This window comes from Gymnogyps californianus, chromosome 1, assembly GCF_018139145.2.
Source record: "Gymnogyps californianus isolate 813 chromosome 1, ASM1813914v2, whole genome shotgun sequence".
NCBI classification, from domain to species: domain Eukaryota; kingdom Metazoa; phylum Chordata; class Aves; order Accipitriformes; family Cathartidae; genus Gymnogyps; species Gymnogyps californianus.
This window is the reverse complement of record NC_059471.1, coordinates 85824399-85848014: the sequence shown is the minus strand read 5'-3', so window position 1 is coordinate 85848014 and position 23616 is coordinate 85824399. Positions and strand designations below refer to the sequence as shown.

At 40.7% G+C, this 23616-nt stretch overlaps 1 protein-coding gene across 2 annotated transcripts in view; it reads left to right on the top strand.

Annotated features, from left to right (window-relative positions):
* PHKA2 (phosphorylase kinase regulatory subunit alpha 2) overlaps window positions 1-23616 on the top strand; it is a 44524-nt gene that overhangs the window by 4126 nt on the left and 16782 nt on the right. For both annotated transcript variants that reach the window (XM_050893836.1, XM_050893828.1), the window contains exons 2-19: window positions 1218-1376; window positions 2750-2797; window positions 3282-3450; window positions 4312-4394; window positions 5009-5089; window positions 7214-7312; window positions 7639-7785; window positions 8019-8072; window positions 8626-8748; window positions 10781-10876; window positions 12277-12384; window positions 13087-13165; window positions 14482-14616; window positions 16562-16671; window positions 19968-20112; window positions 20578-20656; window positions 21548-21711; window positions 22367-22540. In XM_050893836.1, coding sequence (XP_050749793.1) covers window positions 1218-1376; window positions 2750-2797; window positions 3282-3450; window positions 4312-4394; window positions 5009-5089; window positions 7214-7312; window positions 7639-7785; window positions 8019-8072; window positions 8626-8748; window positions 10781-10876; window positions 12277-12384; window positions 13087-13165; window positions 14482-14616; window positions 16562-16671; window positions 19968-20112; window positions 20578-20656; window positions 21548-21711; window positions 22367-22540 — 2053 coding nt within the window. The remainder of the gene's footprint in view (window positions 1-1217; window positions 1377-2749; window positions 2798-3281; window positions 3451-4311; window positions 4395-5008; window positions 5090-7213; window positions 7313-7638; window positions 7786-8018; window positions 8073-8625; window positions 8749-10780; window positions 10877-12276; window positions 12385-13086; window positions 13166-14481; window positions 14617-16561; window positions 16672-19967; window positions 20113-20577; window positions 20657-21547; window positions 21712-22366; window positions 22541-23616) is intronic.

The window sequence follows — 23616 nt, the reverse complement described above, 5'->3', positions numbered from 1 at the left end:
TTTTTAAGCTCTTTGGGTTCATATGTGCTACTTTCCCCAGGAAATAGATGAGTAGGTGGTCCTGCTGTTGTTATCTGGTTTGTGAAGACTGTGCTGAGGGCCGTTCAGCAGAACTGCACATTTCTACTCTCAGCGAGCCACTAGACATTGCTGTATTTAAACCGTAACAATAGCACTGACTGTGCCCAGTCACGTGTGTCAGGCTGTCACCCATGTCTTGTTCAGTTGTCACATGCAAAGCCCAGGAAATTGTAATTGAAGCTCCTCCCTTTCAAAACTTGTTTCTTAAAAATAACTACGGAAGGAGTTGAGTGAACCGGTGTGTGGCAGAAATGAGAAATTGCTGTACGTATTCTTTTTAATTTTACTTATCTTTATTATTGTAATCTTTGCCCCTTGTCACACCAGCCCTGGCAACTGGTCTTTGTTCACTGAAATTTGCTGTAAAGGCTTGATTTGATTGAAAGCTCTATCGACCTTTTGCCTTTCTACTTCATTTTTTTTGGTAGTGAAGAACATACAGCTGAGAAAGATGGTCTTAAAAATTAATGATAATGAAGTGATGAGAATTAACAATGCAATGAAAAATTTAATGGAGTATTTGGGATGCAGGAGACTACTCAGTGTACTGGTTTTCAGACACTGCTGCTTTTCAACACTATCAGAATTTTTCTGTACATTTTCCAGAGGAGGATATAAAAAGGCTTTGCATGCATTCATGTTTTAGCTGTCATAAACCAAGCAGGTAAATAAATGGAAATACTTTTTTAATTTCCTAGAAGGGAAGTAGTGTTTTTTTACTTCCTTAAGATTATGCCACAGACCAGTTGCATAGAGAATAGATCCCAGACTCAGTTTCTAATGTTAACTCAGTATCCTCTTTTCCTTACAAATATGTAACATTTAAATTCCTATTTCCTCAATGTATTTCAAGTTTCACTCAGTGACTTAGCTAATAATCCTATGTGGATGAGAATGCCCAGCTGGATGCCATAAGCTTTATATCCTGAAGTGTTCAAAGAAATTTTGCATTTCACTTGTGTGAGTTTGGGAAAGAAAGATGGGACCTCACTTCTGTGGCAAAATTGTGAGCAGCCGCAGTGTGCAATCAGTGTGAAATCATCTCTGGCTCTCTCTTTTGTTTTGTTACCCTTTGATATGGAAAGATGGGATTTCAGGTAGTAATGTTTCTTCTTTATTTCTTCTGCCATGGTTAGAATCCAGTTACGGGGCTGCTTTCAGCTGGTACGGACCATAAGGATGCTTGGGTACGGGACAACATCTACAGCATCCTGGCTGTGTGGGGGCTGGGCATGGCTTATCGGAAGAACGCGGACCGGGATGAGGATAAGGCCAAAGCTTACGAGCTCGAGCAGGTATGTCAAAGTTCAGTGTAAACCAGTTACGCTGTTTGTTTTTTTCATACGGTAGTGGTTTTGAACAGTGCATTCGCATTGCTGCTATGTCTAGGATCTGGCAGGGTTTTCCCAGCTTGGAGTAAGTGTCTTGTTCCTGTCACGTCAGAGTCTGTGCAGCACATGGTGTACAGTGTTCCCGGCAGCCTTCTGGCAAGCAAGATTTGGAGAACTGTGGCAGAGAGGCTAACATCTGAATTAAAATACAAACAAAACAAATACATATAGGAATCAAACTTCCATCAGTTGGCCGATTGTTGAAAATTAGGCTTCTGAGAGATTTTATTCCCAGGTTTACAAGCCTCTGATTAAACCTTGAGATCCCTCATGAGGTGTATTATGGAGCAGAAAATCAAGCCTAGGTCGCTTGGATCCTAGGGTAGCAATTTATCAGCTAGACCATTCTTCCCCGTAAGGAGAAGCATGCCATTTAAAGTAGCAGTCTTTGGAACGTGCACTTGTGTCATCTCACAGAAGTCATACATGGTGTATAGACATGTTTGATCAAACCAGACAAGGCAATGATCTCCAAACTGGTAAGACTCATGTACTGGAGAATTGGAAGGGGAGGTAACTCAGTTAATTTCTATAATCTGCAGCTGGGAAAGTGGGTGTCAGAAGTGAGAGTGTAGAGGTGGGTTAAATGGAAAGTGAGGGAGTGTTAGTGTCAGTGTCCTGCTGTTGTTTTGAAGGCACTGGGTAAATTTTATGCTGGCAGGTACTACTCAAACCAGGGAGGTCTGTGGTGACAGAATAACCTTGATTCAGTTTGCATGATCATATTTTGAGGCTATAATAATTTTTTGATAAAAAGATGGCGTTGATTTCTTCGTTTAAGACAAAATCTTGCACTTCTCTTTGTATGCACTGAAGGCCTTTTCTTTACATTAGTCATCTGCTTTCTGTTTTACTGTATAAAGAGGGGAAGAAGCTCCACAGGTTTTCCAATCATGTCAATGTCTTGCAGTCATCTACCAGTGTTCCCTGGATCCATCACTCTAAAAATCATCATCATCATCATCATTATTATTACTCTTACAAGACATAGCATTCCTCTTACTTCCTTAGCTGGATAGAAGGACCACACAGAGTTGCTCCAGTGTTTAGAGAGGGCCTTTGGGAAAAAATTTGTTCTCCTAGATAGGGATGTGGGAATAAAAATCAACCAGTATATTAAAAAAAAGGCATGTAAAGCATTTCAGGCAAATACGCGTTTTTTTACCTTTGGCATGACGTTAGTAGGGGGTGTGAACTTTGTCACTTTTGAGGGTTGTTTGTAACAGTTGATGAGGCTGGCCCTGTGAGGGTGTCACTGGTCTGTTTTGTTCCTGCAGAACGTTGTGAAGCTGATGCGGGGACTCTTACAGTGCATGATGAGACAGGTAATGTCATAGGTATGAGTTGAACTAGTACGTGTTGCATTTACAAAGCATTTCATCTGAAGCATGTATTCCTTGTGTCTCTTCTGTAGAGTGAGTTTTTTGCATGTGTGTAGGTGGTGGTGTGGGGAGTCTTTTTAAAACTCTTGAGCAAAACTCTGATCTTACTTGCACCTTTTTGAGATTGTGCTTGTAGCAAATCGCAGTTTTGCCTTTGCAAACTGATTTTCACCAAGATGCATATCTGTAACCTAGATCTGAACTCAACAAGGTAATATCTTATTCTTTCCTGAAGAGATGTGGATTTAGCTGGAGCCTGAAGTTAGAGTTCTGTTTAAGCACTCTGATCAATCAAAACACACTGAAGTGATGTAACAAAAATTAAGACCTGAAGTTTCTCCTCACCTAAGAAAAGTTGTTAATTTTGAAATAGTTTGCAGAATTTCTTCTGAAGTGTTTCAGATTTGAGATTTGTGGTGTTTTTTAGGTAGATAAGGTAGAGAAGTTCAAACGCACACAGAGTACCAAAGACTGCCTACATGCCAAGTATAACTCTGCAACTTGTGCCACGGTGGTTGGGGATGACCAGTGGGGGCATCTACAAGTGGATGCAACTTCCCTTTACCTGCTCTTCTTGGCACAGATGACTGCATCAGGTAAGCAGAAGATATTTTAGCCTTGACTATTGTTACAGTCTCTTTCTATTCTAGCTTTCATTTAAAAAGGAAAAAAAGTTGTAACTAGCTTCAAAGACCTTTATATAATTATTACTCAGAAGAAAGTAATATTTCTCTGGAAAAGAGATGTGACTTAGTTAGGATTTCATGTTTACAGTAACTGGCAGTGTCCATTCCCTTAATGTTTGTTGGCATACAAATACATGAGATATTCGGAGTCATGTCAGAGAAGAGTTTTGTGTCTGAAGACTATGTAGGGCGTCCTAATGGACAACCAGGTTTCTTTGGAGTGGCAACATTGAGTCAGGTGCCAGTAGTGCCATCTGTGTTCCTCTTCTTGCTGGTGCTGTTTTATCTTGTGGTTTTCTCAACTGTACCCCTCCTGTGAGGATAAGGATTTGTCTCCTTACGTGTTTTTGTGTCCTCAGAGCCACTTGCAATTGACCCCTGCAGAGTGGGCACCTGGTCATCCTGCTGGTCCCTCGATAGAGCACTAAGTGGGCGGAGGGGTGGGGAGCTGCGGGAGTTGAGATGCACTGCTCTTGAGACCCAGAGCTGGCTCAGATGTCTCTGCTTTGTACCCACCATGTCTGAATGCCACCCTCCCAGGGGTGCTTTTTGGTTGGTCTTTGAAACAGTATGTATTGGTGGCGTTTGAAGTATTTTATCAGCAGGAAGTATTGAGGCTTGCTGGCTGATCTTTTGAAATCAGCATGAGTTTTTCCATTGATTTCAGTGGGCAGTAGTTGGTAGCAAATAAACAAAAGCATGAAACTCACTGAAGAGTAAATATTTCAGTTCTGATAAAGCATAATTACTCTCTTCCCTTCTTTTAATCAGGGTTACGTATTATCTTCACTCTTGATGAAGTTACCTTTATTCAGAATCTTGTTTTTTACATAGAAGCTGCCTACAAAGTTGCTGTAAGTAGTCCTTTATATGTAAATCACCTGAACACTGCTCAGATGTGGGTGGAAAATTATTTATTGATGGAGAAGGAAAATACGGGCTTCTTTTTCCATGAGAAGATATCAGAACCTGTCAGTACTTTACATTGTGAGCAGCATCTTTGGAGATGGTGGGAGGGCTGTGGAGGATTTACTGCTGCCTAGGTGAGGTATACTTGTTCTGTCATAATAATAGTTTTTCTTTATTGATAATTAATAATATTTTATAATAAAATCTTATGGGCATTTCTAAGAAAAGCTAAGTGTTAACAGACTTTTTGGAAAGTGACGAGTTGAAGGGGCACAGGGAGAAGCGTGCACAGGGGGAAGGATAAAGGGCTTTGTGTATTCTGTGAAGACAGTGATTCATGACTGTAGACCTGATCCTGCTGGGGTATATTTTTATGTGCTGCTCTTTAAACATGAGGAGGGGCTCCTTGGAGACTTTTTTTTTTTTCTCTTTTTTTCTTTTTTTAAGGCAAAAAACCTAATTTCATGCAGGGGTCTGGTTTTTCTGTGGGGTGAAGGGGGAAGACATTGTTTTTGTATATAATCATGCCAGTTTTTTATTGATGATGTTGTTGTTGCAGGATTATGGAATTTGGGAACGTGGTGATAAGACAAACCAGGGCATCCCTGAACTGAACGCGAGCTCCGTAGGGATGGCCAAAGTGAGAATGTCTTCCTGACACCTCCTTCATGGCTGTTCTGTCATGCTGAAGGGCTCTGACAAACCTGATGGCTTCCTTTTCATAGTCTTCTTGTCCACTGCGATAGTTAACTGATTGTATAAGAATTTTTGTTCGGGTGTGAGTGAGTATTTTTTAGTGTAAAATCCTTGTGATGATGGCTTTCATTGAAGGACCTCAGCACAGTTGTTCCAGGGGTTACAAGAAGGGTACCAGATTCATTGGGCCATGAATCTGATAGATTCAGTGAGGTGCAGTCTCATAAAGTGGCCTCTGGTTTTCTGTCCCTCTTTCTTAATTCTCCAGCCCCAGTATTATATGTGATGTTTTCATGGTAAGATTAAGTCAGATTCTGGAAAACAGCAGAGTGTCAGTCTAAGAAATTATTCACAAGTAATTTAGAGAGAAAAATGAGTAAAAATGTACTTAAAAGAAAGTGGATATTTCTGGTTCACCCATAGCACAAGGTCACAGAGATACTAAATGAAGCTCAGAAGGCCATGAATTTAAATGTGTAATTCACAACTACCTTTTTATGTGATGTCTGGGGGACTGACAGAAACCACATATCATTAACGTCAAAGGTGTAGTTGCATTTCAGCAGGATTTATTAGTTACCAAGATCTTGTGTGGCTGCAAGAGGGAGAAACTGCTGGTCTTGGCCACAGTTCAGTTGAATAGCGATGGGGCAGTGTTGGCGGGGGGAGGTTATTCCTTAGCTGTCCAATATGAGATTTTTTGCGCTGAACAGTCTGGCATGGGTTGCTGTGGTCTCTGCATGACTTCTGGGCGTGTTGATGTCAGGACAATCTGCGGGACTCGCTGCACAGCTTTGCTTCTCTGTGGCTCTGAGTTCAATAAAAGTGCTGTTTGGGGTGGGCACTGGCAGGGCATGCTGGAGGCCCTGCTACAGCGGGTGAGGTAGATGCTATTTTTTTTAGTCTGCCTCAGGAATTCTTCCTCTTAACATCTCTCTCCTGTATCTGCTTTGTGTGGCTACCCGTGGCAGCAGTACAGCACAGAGTGTATGCCTTTGAGTGCATCTCAGTGCCTTTTTTGCACCATTAAGACTGCCCATGGTCCCGGCTATCAATTCCTCAATGGGGCTTTCTGCTGCTATCAGGAATATCTGCTGCTCTAGTGCTCAGCCAGAGAGATGGGCTCTGCAGGCCCGGTAAACCCATGTTTGTGTTGGAAGAAGAAAAATACTCTTGCCCCTCTGCAGAGAGATAAGGCAAGCTGTGCTGTGCAATCCTTCCTTTGTCAGAGATTGACATTATGGTGAAGCTGCAGGACGAAGATGGGCATGGAGCAACATTCAGTGCTACCGCAGCCCTGTGAATATGCGTTTCAGAGGAAGGCTCTGCTAGCCTGGCTCTGGCTGTCCGGTCCTTGCTCTCTTCCTGCCACATTCCCTGCCTGCTGTGCACCCGCTTCTTCAAAGCCAGGTTTTGTAGCCTGCTAGGATCAAGTAGGAGTGCCCAAATGGAGTCGGTGGTTGGGCTGCTAATGTCTTCACTAGGCAAATGCATTATGGCCAAGCGGTATGAGATGTGGTGATTCACCTGTTGACATGGAGCATGCTGTGCCTCAGTTGGCTGTGGAGAGAGCAGATGTCTCATTTCTCTTTCCCTCGGGAAGTGATAGTGTCAGAGAGATGGCAATGCTCTCTCTTAGGGCACTGGCCTCTGCTGATTCTGGGGCACCTCGAACAAGCCTTCCTCTTTGAACAGCCCTTCAGGCAAGAGGAGTGAAAGGCCACTGAACGGGGGTTATTTTGGAATATAGGACAGGAGGAGCATTTATTACTAAGTACTTTAATATTTAGATATTATCTCAGTGAAAGCCCAGCTCCCCATTGATTTGCATTGCCTTTAAATTGTAAGAAGGATCACCAGCACATCAGTCCTGTATCCTACTAGCGGAAAGACAGAAATATTTAGTTTTTCTAAAATATTGCCAAGCTTCCCTTTAAAGATGAAAAAATGTCTGTGGAGCAAACTTTTGTCTTACGTAATTTCCTTCAGAGGATAAGCACAGGCGCTAGGGTCTATACTTGGCTTAAAAGGTATTTAATGATTTTGGGTTGTTTGGTTTTTCTTGAAGGCTGCTTTGGAAGCAATTGATGAACTAGATCTTTTTGGAGCTCATGGAGGACACAAATCAGTGATTCATGTTCTTCCTGATGAAGTAGAACATTGTCAGGTAAAAATTAGTCTTCTGTTTCCTTTGCTAGGGGGAAACCCAACATCCTCTCCCTTTTGTTTTTAAATGAAATGTTGATTAATTGAACCAAGCACTTAATGTAATAAGGATGACTTCAGACTACGCTGTTCACCCTGTTTCTAGTAGATCATGTGAAAGTGAGTGGTGTGAAGCATTCTCGTTGTAACAACTCAGTTAAAAATAATTAGGCAGTGAGTTCTCTGTCAGTTTGCAAATAGTATAGTCTATTCCATTTGCACTTGACATAGTCTTTTGAAGTAGGTAAATTGTTTTACATCCCTCTCTTCTGTTCCTGTTTTGCTCAGTCTATTCTATACTCCATGTTGCCAAGGGCATCCACGTCAAAGGAGATAGATGCTGGCCTTCTCTCTATTATTTCTTACCCAGCTTTTGCAGTGGAGGATCTAAACCTTGTTAATGTAACCAAGAGTGAAATCATATCCAAACTGCAGGTAAGGATTTCCTTTATTTTTATTTTCCAGAGGGAAAGAGAAGCAGAACCTCCCTTTCTTAAGCAAAAATCCTAATTAAACAAGGGTTGCCAGACTTGGTTCATCTGTGCGTAGAAGAGAGGGAGGAAGATCCCTAAGTGACACTTAAAACTCAGCACATACTTTTATGCTGATGTTAGTCTGTGAGGAAGAACAGTATGTGAAGTTTTTTATGATTTTGTCTGTTTTTACAGGGCCGCTATGGCTGTTGTCGCTTTCTTCGAGATGGTTACAAGACACCCAGAGAGGTACTTCTGATGTATATTTTCAGTAGGCATGAGGAAGAATTTTATCTCTTGTTTGTAGACATTTTTTGTCTCATTTACATGAACGGGTGAAGTTCTGTATCGCTGTTAAGACACCTTAGTGGATTTGGAGGTAATCCAGGTATCCACCCTAGAAATGACACATATCTGAAGGAGGCTAAGCGTTTGAAAACCAATTATTAAGGACAGAACTTAATTCATAATTCTGTAAGAAATGAACTCTTAGATATGCTTATGGTGCCTAAGAAGCAGTGTCTCTGAGGCATCTCAAAATATCTTTGAGCTGAGGCAGAGCCAAGATTATTTGGGCGACACCTAGATTGTGAGACTGGGAAGGGTCAATTTGTCTAGGGAATGATTAAATGAGTTTGAGACTGAATGTGAAAAAGAAGTCAACAGACTGCATGGAAATTATTTCTGGTGTTTTTATTGGTTTCTTTGTTTTAATTACTTGTATAAAATAGGCTGCCATTATGATTGGAATATGAGTGACTAACTTAGCACTGTGACTAAACAAGTATGATTGAATTTCTAGGATCCAAGCAGGCTGCACTATGATCCTGCTGAGCTCAAGCTCTTTGAGAATATTGAATGTGAGTGGCCGGTGTTCTGGACATACTTCCTAATTGATGGAGTATTTAATGAGGACAAAATTCAGGTGAGGAAAGAAGAAATTACTTTCAATGGAAATGCAAAGCCATTTACCCACAGTATTTTGTAGCTCTGCTCCATGTTTATTTTGAGTATCAGTTGAATACGCCATCAGCAGGATCGGAGTAGTCTTCAGCCAATCTCACCTTCCTGGGGAGTTCGTGATGTGGTAGAGGCTGCAGTGTTGTGCACACTGGCACCCTGTTGCCCTCCCTCTACCAGGTTGAGTGGCTCTCTTAGCTGGTGTGGTCAAACTGGGCTGAACGGGGTTTATTTGCCTGGTTCTGTCTTACTACCAACCTTGATGCCCCTTTCCCAATTACTTCAGGATGAGACCAGCTTCTTTTTCCTCCAACCTCTGTGGCTTGACTGCTGAGAACAAGATTCATAGTACTTCCAGTCCTTTTGTACGTTCAGGGAGATTTGGGGTTGGATTATGAGGAGCCATTTCATTTTCACTAATTCCCTAAGTTACACCATGCCTTTACTGTGTCAAGCATCCAGTCATCAGGGGAGCTAAACTGATTGTAGCCCTCCAAAGGTTATAGTGGCACCTGGAGAGTACTGGTGACTTAAAGAGCGACAAGTAGCCAGGACTAAATGTATTCATACCAGGACTTCCATAGGTTGGTGGCTTGAAGGAAGTAAAAAATACATGTGATTTAAAATCGCCTAGTATGCAGAGGGACAGGAGATTGTTAAACATAACCCCTTAAAAAATAAAATGGCATCAGAAACAAAACAGAGCATTTCAGACCAAAAACCCCTCTTTCTGTACCAGATGTTGTAAATCAAGTGAAATACTTACTGACACTAGAAATGTAAGTTGCTTTCCTGAACGCAGTAAAATAGTCTGGTAGAGAAAGAAATGGCATTATTTCATGAGGGGGAAAATCAGAAAGTTTACTGAAACTTCAGTCACGTCAATAAAATACCACTTCACAAAGCAGTCTCTAGAACGTAGTTGGATTATCTGGGACGGTATGTGCCTGGTTGCCTTTATGGTATGCAGACGGGCTGTGCTAGGGCATGGTCAGACCAGGCAATTGCTCCCAGTTCCCACCGTTTAAACATAGCTGAATGAGTCACTGAGATGCTCAGGTGAGTGTCTAGTCTTCCCTGATTACTGCTGCAAACAAGTGGTTGCAATGGCAGCAATTGTTAGAAAAATAAGCACTCTGAGGACTCAAAAAGAGTGGAGAAGGACAGGATACTGAAAATATCAGTGTACCATAATATGAACCTGTGGGTACCTTACTTTGTGTGTTCCACTGTACTCAGAAAGGGATAGCAGAAATAGGATTTCAGAGGCAGGTGCTGGTAGTGCTTGAAAACAGCTTCCCTATAAGTAAAAACTTGTAATGGGATAGTTAAGAAACAGAACAAAATAAGGGATCTGGTAAAAAGAATATTAAGCGTTCTTTATTTTGTATTGGTCTGGTATTTCTGTTCATAATATGTTGTCTAACAACACAAGAACAAGAGGATTTTCTGTTCAGTTAACTTAGATATTTTTAAATAGTTTAAATCTATTTTAAATTTTCCATGGGGCAAATTTCTAAGTGAATCAGTTAAGAGAAACTGATTTCCCAGTCCTGGAAAGCACAGTTCAGAAAATCATAGACAAATGTGCATGGCAAAAAGCTAACAATTGATACACCTTACACTTTTATGGATATTGGCAGTCCTGACATCCATGTCACTGCATTGTCATCCGTTGCAAATTTCACGTAGGATTTGTTCCAGTGACTTCTTGATAGGAATATGTTAGAAGTTTTGTACTGCAGTGGTGTGTTATAGATTAAAGATGTGTGTTCTTGTTTCTAAGGCTGATAATATTAAGATGCTGGAACAGTCTCTGAGAATTTGAACCCTGATCTTCCATCAGCAAGTCATGATTCCCCCCCCCCGCCCCCTTTTTTTTAAAAATGACCTTTCAGCAGAAAAGTACTATTGGAAAGTACTAAAACTTTAACTTTATTGTTTCGGTTTTGCTGACTGTAATGTGAATTCTCACTCTCTCTTAAAAATACCTCCAGGTACAAGAGTATAGAGAGGCTCTGGAAGGAATACTTATTAGAGAGAAGAATGGAATAGTGCTAATGCCTGAACTGTACGCAGTCCCTCCAGAAAAGGTATTGTGAAAATGCAGCATCCGCTTCAGTGTGCGAAGTATAGATACCAAGATGTTGGTTTTATGGTTTTCTGGTAGCTGATAAATCTAAACCAGCAATAAAAAAAAAGACTACTGCACATTATTTAAAAACTAAGAGACCTCTCTCGGCTCCCGCTGAGAAATGGTAAACTTCAGGCTTCCAAATGGTCACATTTTTTACTTGGGAATCTGGGTGCCTGCGGAAATACTAGAGCAGGTCTAAAGTTTTAAATCCTTATAGCAAGACATAGATGTAAGAAGTGCTGCTGCTGACTTAGGAACTGAAGCTCAAGGAAGAAATAAAGCATAAACTGTCCTGCCTGTCTAGTCTGTTGATTGATTGTGCTCTTTCTTTTCCAGAGCTTGTACGTGAGAGAGAAACAGGTTTCAGATAGATTAGGGTTTGGGCTGGGTTTTTTGTTTGTTTTGTCTGGTTTTTTTTCTTTTCCCCCCATCTTTGCTGCTACTGTTTACCTGATTCTCCCATTGTGACAGAGAAATTCAGATGAGCTTATGTGCTCTTCCATGCTATTTGCCTTTGTATCCCTCCCGGCCAACTTCTTCTCCTGCTCCAGACTTCTCAGCCTTCACTCACTAAGGGTGTGGGGCCTCCTGGGTTAGTCTGAGTTTGGGCAGGGAGTGTCGACAGCTGATCTCTTGCTCGCAGATCTGAGGTGGAAACTCTGAATTGCCTTCCTAGTGGGAACAAGCGTGTAAGAGTTCAGCGCCTTCTTGTGAATTTTGATATGATGATCTGATGAACATGCCAAATAAACAGCATAGATTTTGCCTGTCATTTATAAATTTTAAAATGGCTACAGTAAAGATGTTATCTAGGAGGATTTTTCCCCCACCCTCAATAAATCTGTATACTGCAAAACCAAGGCAGTTTTTCTAATTAAGAAGAGCCTACTCTTAATTTTTCCATTGACCATTCTTGCTAACACAGGAAAGGTGGAATAGCCTTCATTTTTGGAAAGCACCTTTACTTCAGGAAGGTAGGTACACATCAATGAAGTTCAAGTGTCATCTTGCAAGGGGTTGGAAAGCAGACACACAATTACCTACAAGCTGCCCAGAGGGCAAGCAGCATAGGCATGGTGAGAAGAAAGGGCAAGTGCTAACACCAAAGCTGTAATTGCATGCAGAGTCCCCATTCAGCCTCCAGCTTTGAAGGGTGGGGCGGTGTACGAAAAGGAAGTGTAGTACTTGTCCCAGAAAATGTGCAGCCTTAAAAGTAAAACCAAGAGATCTCGATGTCAGTAATAATGGCAGGTTAGAAAGGATAATGATAGACCATATTTTTTCCAATACTTCCATGTTATTGTTTGTTCTTCACAACTTTAGGGTAATTTTTCTTGCTTATGCGTTTGTTTTCAGGTGGATGAGGAGTATGAAAATCCTCACTCAGTGGATCGTGTCCCAATGGGAAAGTTGCCTCATCTTTGGGGCCAATCATTGTATGTCCTTAGCTGCCTATTAGCAGAGGTAATTGTTTCTTGTATAGTAGGTGAGCTTGTATTTCATTTTGTTTTGAGATGGCTTGGGCTTTAAGTACAATTTGGTTGACAGGTAGGGGACAATGTGTTTTCCAGTAGAAACATGTACATGACCCATGGAGGGGTGACTCTGAGCTTTCAGGAGCTTTTTTGTTTGTATATAGGTATGCAATTGTCCATTTCTAATCAAGCTGAATAAGTTGTCAGATGGACTGGATATATGGTTAGGCTAGAGGAATATGCCCAGGCTGACTTGGCTGTCCCAGAGCTAGGATTTTGCACTGTTTCAGCTCCACTAGGCTATGCCTTACTCTGTGGCATAAGAAGCCTACGGAGTTGTCCCCTATTAGCCATGGACTTGTTAAAGGAACCACTGAATATCTCTGTGGAGCTACAAAGAAAATCACTGGCCTGGCAAAATTGCGTCAGTTGTTGCAGCTCTAAAATAGGAAATCTGAACATGCAGATTGTGTCAGTCATAACCATTTTCTTGTTGTTCTGAAAAATATTGCAGCCATTGTTTTTATTGAATGTACTACTTTGTGGACGGGGTGGATAAACCAGGCTTTAAGTCCTGCTCTCCTGATAAAATATGAAAATTGGCTAAGATTTCTTCTAGATGTCATCAGAAGCCTTTTACTTAATTTTTGTTTGTTTCCTTTCTTTTTTCTTTCTTTTGCATTTGTTCTAGGGATTTCTTGCTGCAGGTGAAATTGATCCCTTGAACAGGAGATTTTCCACTGGATTTAAACCTGATGTTGTGGTACAAGGTGAGGGAGTTTTTTGAACATTCTGGGTGAATTGGATCATGTGATGGCGAAGTCCCTATGTACAGGAGAGAAGAAAGACATGTTTAAAAATCACATGGATTTTTGCATGGGATGTAGATGCTTTGATGATACTGTGAGAAGGAGAAAGGGGTTGTTTGCCTAGCTGCCTTTTTCCAGGAGGGAAGATCAGGTTTAACAAACTTTTTTTAAAAATATTTGTTGAAATTTTAAGACTTGTCAGGGACTGGAGAGTGGCAAACTTAATCTTGTAGTGAAAAGGAAAATCTTGGTGAATTCTAGCAAGAAAGAGCAGAACTGACAGGAGACGGATCAGTTTAGTTAGGTTTCTGTGCAGCCCCTTTTCGGAGGAACCAGAGAGCAGCAAGTGGGGAGGATCTCTGTACACAGAGGTGAGGCAGCCAGACTTATGGCTATCTTTTTGCTGCTGCAGGGACTGGCTTCTGTAGTCAGTGCAGGAACAGCCAAAACCAGAAAATTAAGTAGAGGGCAAACACCAGCTGATCAGGGCTTAAAGGCTTTTCAAGGGCCTGTACCGCTCTAGAAGAGCAACCAGCTCGTTTATCAGGAGCAGCCTTTGTCAATGATACTGTGACCTGGGCAGGTGGTTGTTTACCCCCTGGTAGTGTCTCATGGGGGTGGCATTTTGTTATTCTGAAGTGCTTAATTTCTAGTAGAAATAGAAGTGCTTGCTTATTTTTAGCATTCTTTGACAAGTATTTATAATGCAAAGAAGAATACTGAATTATTTCCCTACCTCTGCCATTTTATGGCCTCTAACATTTATTGCTATACAAGTAACAGCACCTGTTCCCCAGTGACTTGGCTGTGTTGTTACAGTGTGCTGTATTAAAACAACAAAGACTTTCAAGTCGCATTTCGCCCTGTTTTATGGGGGAAAAGCCCCATCTGCTAAAAGGCTGCATGATCCAAACTGGTGGTACTGAAAAAAATCAGAAGAAACCGATAAAGCCCCAAAGAACCTCGTCTAACCTCAGAGCTGACCCTGCTTTGAGCAGGAGGTTGGAGTAGAGACCTCATGAGGACCCTTCCAACTTGAATTACCCTGTGGTCCAAAGTGGACAAGAATGGCAAGACATGTTGAGAAGCAGAGAGCCAAAATCTGTCTGACGCCCTCTTGCAATCCCTTTTGATCTCACGGGCTCATAAATTAAGAAAGAAGTGAGGCCTTTGTGCCTTTTTAGTCAACTAAATGCATTAGTTGAGAGGTGACAGTAGAGACAGTCAGTTAAAAAGAACATTGGTTCTTACTAGTGTTTTTGTTTTCTGTTATGCAGTAACTGTTTTGGCAGAATCTAATCAAATTAAGAATCTCTTGCAAGACCATGGAATCAATGTTCAGAGCATTGCTGATATCTCTCCGCTCAGAGTGCAGCCAGCTCGCATCCTGAGTAACCTCTACACCATGCTGGGTACGTCTTTGGACATAGAAGCATCTCTCTACTGCTGTGCAAGATATTTTTTAAGGGTGGTGTTTTGGTTTTTGTTTTTCTTGCTTCACACTGTCTCAATTTCTTTGATTTAATTTCTTTTATTTAAATCAATTTCTTAGATATTAAAAAAAATGCATTTGTACAAAGAAGCTTAACAAAATTAGAACTTCTGTCTTAAATAAGGGACTCTTAACAGGAAAAAAAAAAATTGCCTCATTAGACAAGGTGGCCAAAATACAAGTTTCCCTGTGCCCTTAGAGTTAGGCAAGGACTGACTCTTTTTTTTGTCCTGCAGGAACTACTTCCACAGAGAAACTGACTTTAGAAAAAATGCCTGGAAAAACACAGAAAAAAAATCAAATGTTTTTCCTTTCAGAAGTCAGAGTACTTCTGTTTTAAGTCTGGAAACTGAGCAGTGTGGTTGCCATTCTACCAGCAGACAACCTGGGAAGTTTTTTGCTCCAAATCAGGGAAGCTGTGCTACTATCAGAGCATCTGCGGGCTGTCAGGTTCTTGCTAATGTTCCTTCCAACCCTGAGCTGAGTTGAGCTGCTGAAGCTCTCTATATCTGTTGCAAACCCAGAAGCCTTTAGGGCTTTTCTAAACACAGGACTTTAAATACGTTCCAGTTCCTCAGCAGTGGCCCTAGAGGCCTGTTTTCCCCAGAGCCTGGCAGCTGGATTAAATAAATGCCCCAAAACTCCCACTGGTTCTAGTTGTTGAAAATCTTTTGATAACCGTCTCTTTTGATAATCCTTGCTGGAATGAATGAGGTCTTGGTGGAAAATTTGTTACATGTATTCCTAATTGAACTTAGTTTTACTACTTCAAGCATGCCAGCAACTCATGACTCAAAATTGTGGATGTTACTACAAAGTAAAATTGAGGTGGGGTGAATCAGCACTGGCAGATTCTTTTGCAGTGTGGACAAGGGGAGCCGTATCGTGCTTCTCTGTCAGTCTGGAGCATGTTCCCATGGCAATTTGGTTGCAGATAATGCTGAGGGAGAGTATGAGGCTGTTCATGGGGTGGGTTTTGGGGTTTTTTTGTTGTTGTGGTGGCTTTTGTTGGGTTTTTTTTTTTTGTTTTAACAGGAAGGTTTTTTTGGAAGCATCCAAAGTAATGGGGCCTTCAAATAAATCTTAGAAAGTGTGCCCTTTACATGGAGAAGGGAAATTGCATGTGCTGCTTTTCAGAAAGAGTCTGTCTCTTTATCACGAAGAACTTTCAACAAATGAAACATTTGCAGGACTTTGCTGAAGTTTACATTTATTTCATAATAATTCATAATAGCTTTCTTTCACTAGTGCGGGGGTGAGTAGGATGATTTGACACATGGATGTATTGTTTTTAACAGTGACTTCCTTGGGAATATTCACAGTGGTATTTTTTCAGGCACATGATTGTTTGACTCATATTCCTTGTCAGACAGATTCAAGTCAGCTCCTGGCTGCTGGAGCAAAGGGTGCAGTGCAGATCATTCGCTAATAAGCTCTACTGAGAAAAGTGGAGCTTATTAGCCTGATGAAAAGAATGAAAATCTGTCTTTGTATTTGGATTTACCCTTCTGTGGGCAAGAATTTTTAAGGTTCTACAGTGAAAGCACGGCAATTTCTGTTGTATGTTGATGGCCTTGTTTTCGAAAGGGCATACCTCCTGTCCTTCTTGGTGGGGAAGCTTTGAGTGCTGAGCAATGTCTATAATTGAAAGACCTGATCCCATGATCAGTGAAGCCAAAATCAGGCCTTTGAAGAACTCTAGCTATTATATTGGTGGTTGCTACAAAATGAGCCAGTCTGTCTGTTATCTGTCTTCTGCCTTGCTGATATCAATGAAGTAGATCTCCTTGTCTAAAATGGTTGTTGTGGAAAACCACACAGGAAATGTTAGGTGTGACTTTTATTTCTTTCTCTTTTCTTTACAGGCCGGAACAAGAACATGAAATTAAGTGGACGACCACACCGACATATTGGAGTGTTAGGCACCTCCAAGCTGTACGTGATAAGAAATCAAATATTTGCTTTTACCCCTCAGGTGAGCATGTAAAGCTGGCAGGGAAATCACTGCTTACTTAATGGCTAATCATTAGTGAAGCACTTTGCTTTTACATGCTGTCACTGTACTTTAGGTAGAGCAGGGCTGATAAAGCAGATGTGCTTTGCTTTGTGGGGTTTTTACGAGCTTTGAATGATCAGCATGGTAGGAGTGCTGATAAATCTTCTGTCATACAGAGTCTGGCTTCTTTGGCTTCTGGCTTAGGAGAACACAGCAAATCAATAGTACAAAGTTGTTACTGATCTCTGCCCGAACCAACATTCTAGCTAATGAAATAGTTTCTCCAGAAATAGGTCACTTAATATAGCTTTCTACTGATTGCTTTGATGGAAAATTTAGTTTCACATAATTGTGCCAAGTATTGTAACCCCCAAGAGACTAAGATGTAATCTTTTCATTATATAGTTGAAAGGGTCACTAGTGCTGAGAAAGGGATGTTCTGTCTTTGTTTTCTGTTTAGTGCCTTTTTCAATGTAGCTGGAAGTTTGGATCCTCCCCGAATTAATGGCTCTTATTTATACATTTAATGAAACACAACACACTTATTCCCATAGACTTACTCTAGCAGTTGGTACTAGAAGGCCAAGGGGTCACCTACTCTAAACATGTGCAACTGGAGCAGGATAAAGAACGCTCACACCCTCCTAAATAGATGTTTGACTAATGTAGTCTTTAAATTCCAGTGGAAGACATTCAGTGAACTCCATAGTGTACAAACAATATCAGATTTACTGCAAAAAATGTGGATCCCTTCCTGTTCTTCCCCATGTCAATTCATCACAAGCAGCTTTATAGCAGATTATTTGTTTTGTTGTTCCCCCACACCAATTTTCACTTTTGCAAATTAGGGAAAAATTCCTTAGTGTAGTGATTTTTTTTTCAAAATATCTCTTTGTCCACATCTTACTATGTAAGTAGGACCCAAAGCTGAAATCTTGCCGTGTATCAAGTATGTATTAATATATTCCAAAATGGCATTTATCTTTGCATTAGCAACACACTGACAGTTCCTGCTTATTCTGTGTTTGACTGAAACCTCCATAACATTTTCTGTTGTACTTTGTAGCCAGACATTTCCCCCTGACTTTTTTTTGAGGGGTGTGGAATTAATGTTTAATTTCACCTTCCTAATGTTAGCAGTTAACTCGTCTGTGTTGATCTTGACTAATGTCCACAAATTTTGTGGTTTTGTAGTTTGTATTTCATCCTGTTCTCTAATGAAAACAATGATTAGGTGTGGGGCAAAGGCTGACCCCCTTTAGATACCCTCTCATTCTGAAAAAGTGGTTAATAACTACCTTTTGAGAACAATTTTTCAAGTGGTTCTGCCTCCTCAGATGTTTTTTCTTCAGCTCACTAGTGTGAAAATTTGCAAAAGTTGAGATATGTCAGCCACTTTCGTGTACCTACCATCTCGTTGCTCCCAAAGAACGAAATTAGACTCTTTTGCTGAGACTGGTTTTTGATATGACTGTTTGGCCATCTTGCTTTATCATTTTGTAATTGTATTGGCAGTCTCAAATTGGCTTTGTTTTCCTGTGCTTTCAGGCACTGGAATTGGCTTGACTGGTCTATGTTATCCTGGCTCTTTCTTTTTAAAGACAGGCAATGTGTTTGCTTCTCTCTGGATTTCTGGGACTTGTTCTTCCTGAATTATCAAAACCAATTGCGAGTGGCTCAGGGATTATTTTGGCTAGTTCCTTAAGTTCTGTGAAGTAATTTCTCTGGACTTTGCCAGCCTGAATTTATGTGCTCTTTAACCTTTTCTTCCCATACTCAGGCTGAACTCCTGTCGCTTTGTTAAAAGTAGTGTTAAAGGTCATAATTCGCTACTTTTCTTCTGTCAGTAAAAACAGCATAGAATGCTTCAGCTAGTCTGTATCCTCTCTTCCTACCTCCTTTCTTTATTAACAGACCTACAGTTTCTGTGTTTTCCTATTACTTCTGATGCATTTATAGGATGTTTTCTCCTTGACCACTATGTGTCTTACTAATTGATGTTTATTTTACATCCCAGCCTCCTTTTTCCACCCCTCTGCAAGGCTTATGTGCTTCCTTAACTTTCGTTGTGGCTGCTTTGACATACTTTCCATTGTTTGTCCAGCTTTTTTGGTTTCCAGCTTCTGAAGTAGCCATAATAGTCTCTTACTGTGGTTCTTGGCTTTCCTCTGTAGTGGGAGCAGCACACTTTACAATTGTACATTTAATGTACCTTTTTTCCACAGTAACTGCCAGCTTTTCTGTATTCTGCTTGACTTTCAGATTGTTCCCAAGAAACATACAGTTACTAGTTCCCAGTCCCCAGCGTGCACTTAAGCCTATTTATTGTTTTTGTTACTACTGTTAGTTTTTTCTTCCACATTTAGAGTACTTCCATCTTCCAGATCATACGTTACTGTAATTCATCATTGGGAAGATTCTGCTTCATGGGTGTGATTGTCTACTTTTTATTTGTATGGCTTATGTCGTGGTTTAACCCCAGCTGGCAACTAAGCACCACGCAGCCGCTCACTCACTCCCCCTCGGTGGGGTGGGGGAGAGAATCGGAAAAGTGAGAAAACTCGTGGGTTGAGATAAAGACAGTTTAATAGGTAAAGCAAAAGCCGTGCGTGCAAGCAAAGCAAAACAAGGAATTCATTCACCACTCCCCATCGGCAGGCAGGTGTTCAGCCATCTCCAGGAAAGCAGGGCTCCATCACGCATAATGGTTACTTGGGAAGACAAATGCCATCACTCCGAACGTCCCCTCCTTCCTCCTTCTTCCCCCAGCTTTATATGCTGAGCATGACGTCTTATGGTCTGGAATATCCCTTTGGTCAGCTGGGGTCAGCTGTCCCAGCTGTGTCCCCTTCCTAACTTCTTGTGCACCCCCAGCCTCCTCGCTGGTGGGGTGGGGTGAGAAGCAGAAAAGGCCTTGACTCTGTGTAAGCACTGCCCAGCAATAACGAAAACATCCCTGTGTTATCAACACTGTTTCCAGCACAAATCCAAAACATAGCCCCATACTAGTTAGTATGAAGAAAATTAACTCTATCCCAGCCAAAACCAGCACAGCTTACTTCTTTCACGGTCAGCCTACAAGTTTAAGAAAATGGACTCTGCACAAGCATGGGTTTCTTTTTCGCAGTTGCAGGCCTTGTTAGGTTAATTCATGCAGTTTGTGTTGTGGTCAAGAATAGCTCATATGGCTTTTGTGAATGATTTAAGGGAGGAAATGGAAAAAGATAAGGAGAGCACTGACAGCTACTCATATGCCATATTTCTCTGTTCTCCAGTTTACTGACCAGCATCACTTCTATCTGGCTCTGGACAATCAGATGATTGTGGAGATGCTCAAGACAGAGCTGGCTTACCTCACTTCTTGTTGGAGGATGACAGGGAGACCAACCCTGACATTTCCCATCACCCACACAATGCTTGGTAAACTTAATTTTCTCTGTTTCAAGCAGAGTAGATTACTGCAGAGGAGTAAGATGGAAGTCGGTTTGAGAGGAGACAGGTGGCATGACTGTTTCAACATCTGAGTTTTAACATCAAAAATACAGTTTAACTTTCTCAAGTATATGCTGAATTTAGATGACATGGTAATATTTCATTTTGGTTTTACTCCCCCTTTATATCCTTGCATGTCCCCATCATCTCCGTACTATTTCTGTCCAAAGAAATTTGATAGAAATCCCTTTGGAACTTGTCTTGAGTGGGTTGGGTTTTGTTTGCTTGTTTGTTTGGGGTTTTTTGAATAAGCTAGTATTGGTAGCAGTTGTGGGTTCTGTTTTAAATTTGTCTGATTTACTTTGTAGAGAACGCCCAGTAATACAGTTTATTTGGACATGATAATTTAAGAACGTATTGGTAAGCTTCAACTCTTCCATTATTCTTTTTTAGTTGATGATGGTACTGACATTCATCCAGCAGTTCTTGCCACCATAAGAAAATTAGAGGATGGTTATTTTGGAGGTGCAAGGTAATGTCAGAACCCTCAAATGGGTCTCTCCATGATTTTTTTAATTAAATCCTATACAAGCCTCAGTTTTGAACTTGTCATAGTGCACAGACCTTGTACTGGAACTCTAAAGAGAGAGAAGTTTCAGCTTTAATTATTATGTGGCAATCAGATGGTAGCTGGGCCTCAGATGCAATGTGAAAGATCTGTCTCCCAAGAGGTGTACCATCTCTGACTGCCGTTAATGGATAAGGAAAAACAAATGTCAGACCTTTGGAAATACAAAATCTTGGTCTTGGCTGGGCTTCTGTTTTTAAGAAGTAATTATCTTTCACAGTTATTGGACATGTTTTAAACATGAATTACATGTAGTCCTTATAAGCTTATGTGTTCCACTCATCTACATATAAAAGCAATTTAATATAATGTTACAGTACCTCCCTATTCTCTTTCTGCTTGCCCACCCTCAATCAGTATCTTCCTCTAACAATCAGATGTGCTTTCTGGTTTTTAGCAGCACTGCAGTTCTGTGAAAAGATACTGCTGTTCGTGGGAACTTCTCAGCCCCAGTTTCTCATGCATTATCCTTGGAGTTTAGGTCTTTTTTCAGGGTCTCTCTTCATATAAACGTACAGCACCCTGCACAATTAGGCTTTGAGTTAGACCTGTAGGTGTTACCATAAGACGGTTAAGTTCAATTAGTAGCTAGAGCAGTAAGTACCCAGCTGGATCTGCAACTATTGTTTTGCATTTGTTTTTCTCAGTATCAGTATCTGCTGGTTTGTAGTTACCAAAGGTGGATTTAACAGTAGGTCTCATAAATTTTGGAGGAGTTGTTGAAAGCTCAGTGACCATTAATCAGTATCAAAATGGTGGATGTTAATGCTCTTTGGCATATGTTCCTGTTTGCAGGGTGAAGATAGGCAAGCTATCAGAATTTCTTACCACCTCTTTTCATACGTATCTGAGCTTCCTGGATCTAGACTGTGATGTAAAACTGTTTGATGACCCTAATGAAGGCCGTAGTAGTCCTGACAGTGAATATGGAGGCTATCCAGCAGATTTCTTTGAAAGAGGTAGTGTTTTTTCTCTTCAAATTTTTTCTCTGTCAAGTTCTATCAGCAGAGCCTGGGTTTACCTATAATGCAGAGTCTATTTTGTGCAAGGTGATAGTCATTCAGGTTTCTCATGCATCAGTCTGAGGACAGTACCTACGTGACTTAATTTGGAGAAGGAATTTGTGCATATTCTTCCTGTGTTCATAGTATGGCATTGACCAGTAACTGCTGCAGTAAAGCTGAGTCTGAAGAGTCAGCAGATGGGGGTCTGTGTGGAAGAGGCTGGAGGGAGGAAGAGACTGTGAGGAGTCATAGACAAGAGCTTGTGTGGAAGAGCTGATAGAATCATAGAATCATTTAAGTTGGAAAAGACCTTTAAGATCATTGAGTCCCACCATGATCTCTGGACTACCAGCAAGATAAAAACCCTTTTGCTTCCTTTCAAAGGGAAAAACAACTTCTTAATGTAACTGTTTTCAAAGTGTCAAAAACTGATTAATTTTTTTTTCTTTCCAATTTGTTCAGCTTTTAAAAATATCTTGCTTATGATATTCTTGCATTTTTGTGTGCCCTTCTGAAAAGCAAGAATAGAGTGGTATGTTTGAAAAAGAAAGCACTGATAAATTACGATTTTACCTTTAATAAACCTTTTCTTTTATGTATGTCACACTAGAAAGCCAGGATGAGCTGGATCAGTATATAAACGATGTCCTGCAGAGTACAGCACTAAAGTCATACCTGCCTCCAACTTCAAAGACTGCAAATCAACCACCTGTGTTCAGTGCAAGCCATTCCACAAAAGAGATACTGTCAATAATGGCCAAGACAAAGGGCTTGGAGGTTCCAGGTATTTCTCCCTATTATTTATTTAGTGATAATAATAATAAACCTGTTTTGGGTGCTACAAGGGGTAAGTTCAAGTATTTCAAAATTCTGCCATTTAAAAAGAACTAGTGGCACGAGTACGTTGTAGTTATCAAGAAATGAGTCTGAAGCTGTTACTGTCGTGTTCCCACAGTATCCCATGTCTTGTATCCATAAATAACCTGCTATGAAATGTAACATTTAATCAAAGTTAATGTTATGGAAACTGCTACAGCTTCTCAGTTGGGTAGAATTTTAGAACCTGAGTCAGTGAATTAGTTTTTTTGTCTTTGTTTATACAAAATATTTCTTATTTTAATAAAGTTGTGGTGGAATGAAATGTTTCAATGGCAGAAAAACATAAGTATGCATATGTACTTTCTAAATTTCTAAGAACAAATGGAGTAGAGAGGGAGGACAGTATTCCTAATTGTGCTACATTTCTAATAGGCTGATTGGAGGATTTACACCAAAATAATGCTTTGGCTGAATTTGTAAATAGATTCCAACATATGCGTTGTTTTATATGTAGGTATGTAGTATTCAATGCCCTGGTTAAGGGAAGCCTTCCCTTAACTTCAGTGTAAATTAATAACTTTCCAGCTTTTTTGTTAGTCTTTTCTCCCATCTTTCATATGCCATGTCGTCTGATCCTCTATTGAATTCAATGTATGAAGTTAACAGAGCATTAGCCTGCATTTACCATTATCATTTTAATTATGATATCTTACCAGTTAGAGCATTTTCTCCACATACTTCCTGTTAAAATGTTTAAAAAATTTAGCAGGGTCAGGTCATTGGGCTGTAGGATTTCTGAGGCATGGGCTGTCATAAGAGTTGAGCATCAACCATCAGTTGAGCAGGTAGCGCCTGAGCCTTTGACATGCTGATCTCAGAAGCTCTTGGAGCAAGCCTGCAAGGAGATAAGGTTCAGAATGTGAGCTTGTCTCCGAGTTCTACACACAGTATCTCAGAAGCATTGCCTCTATATTTTCACTCTTGGAGGTATTCCTGTTGTTTTTGCCTGGTACAGTTGCTTCATGTAGGTGTTTTTGACTT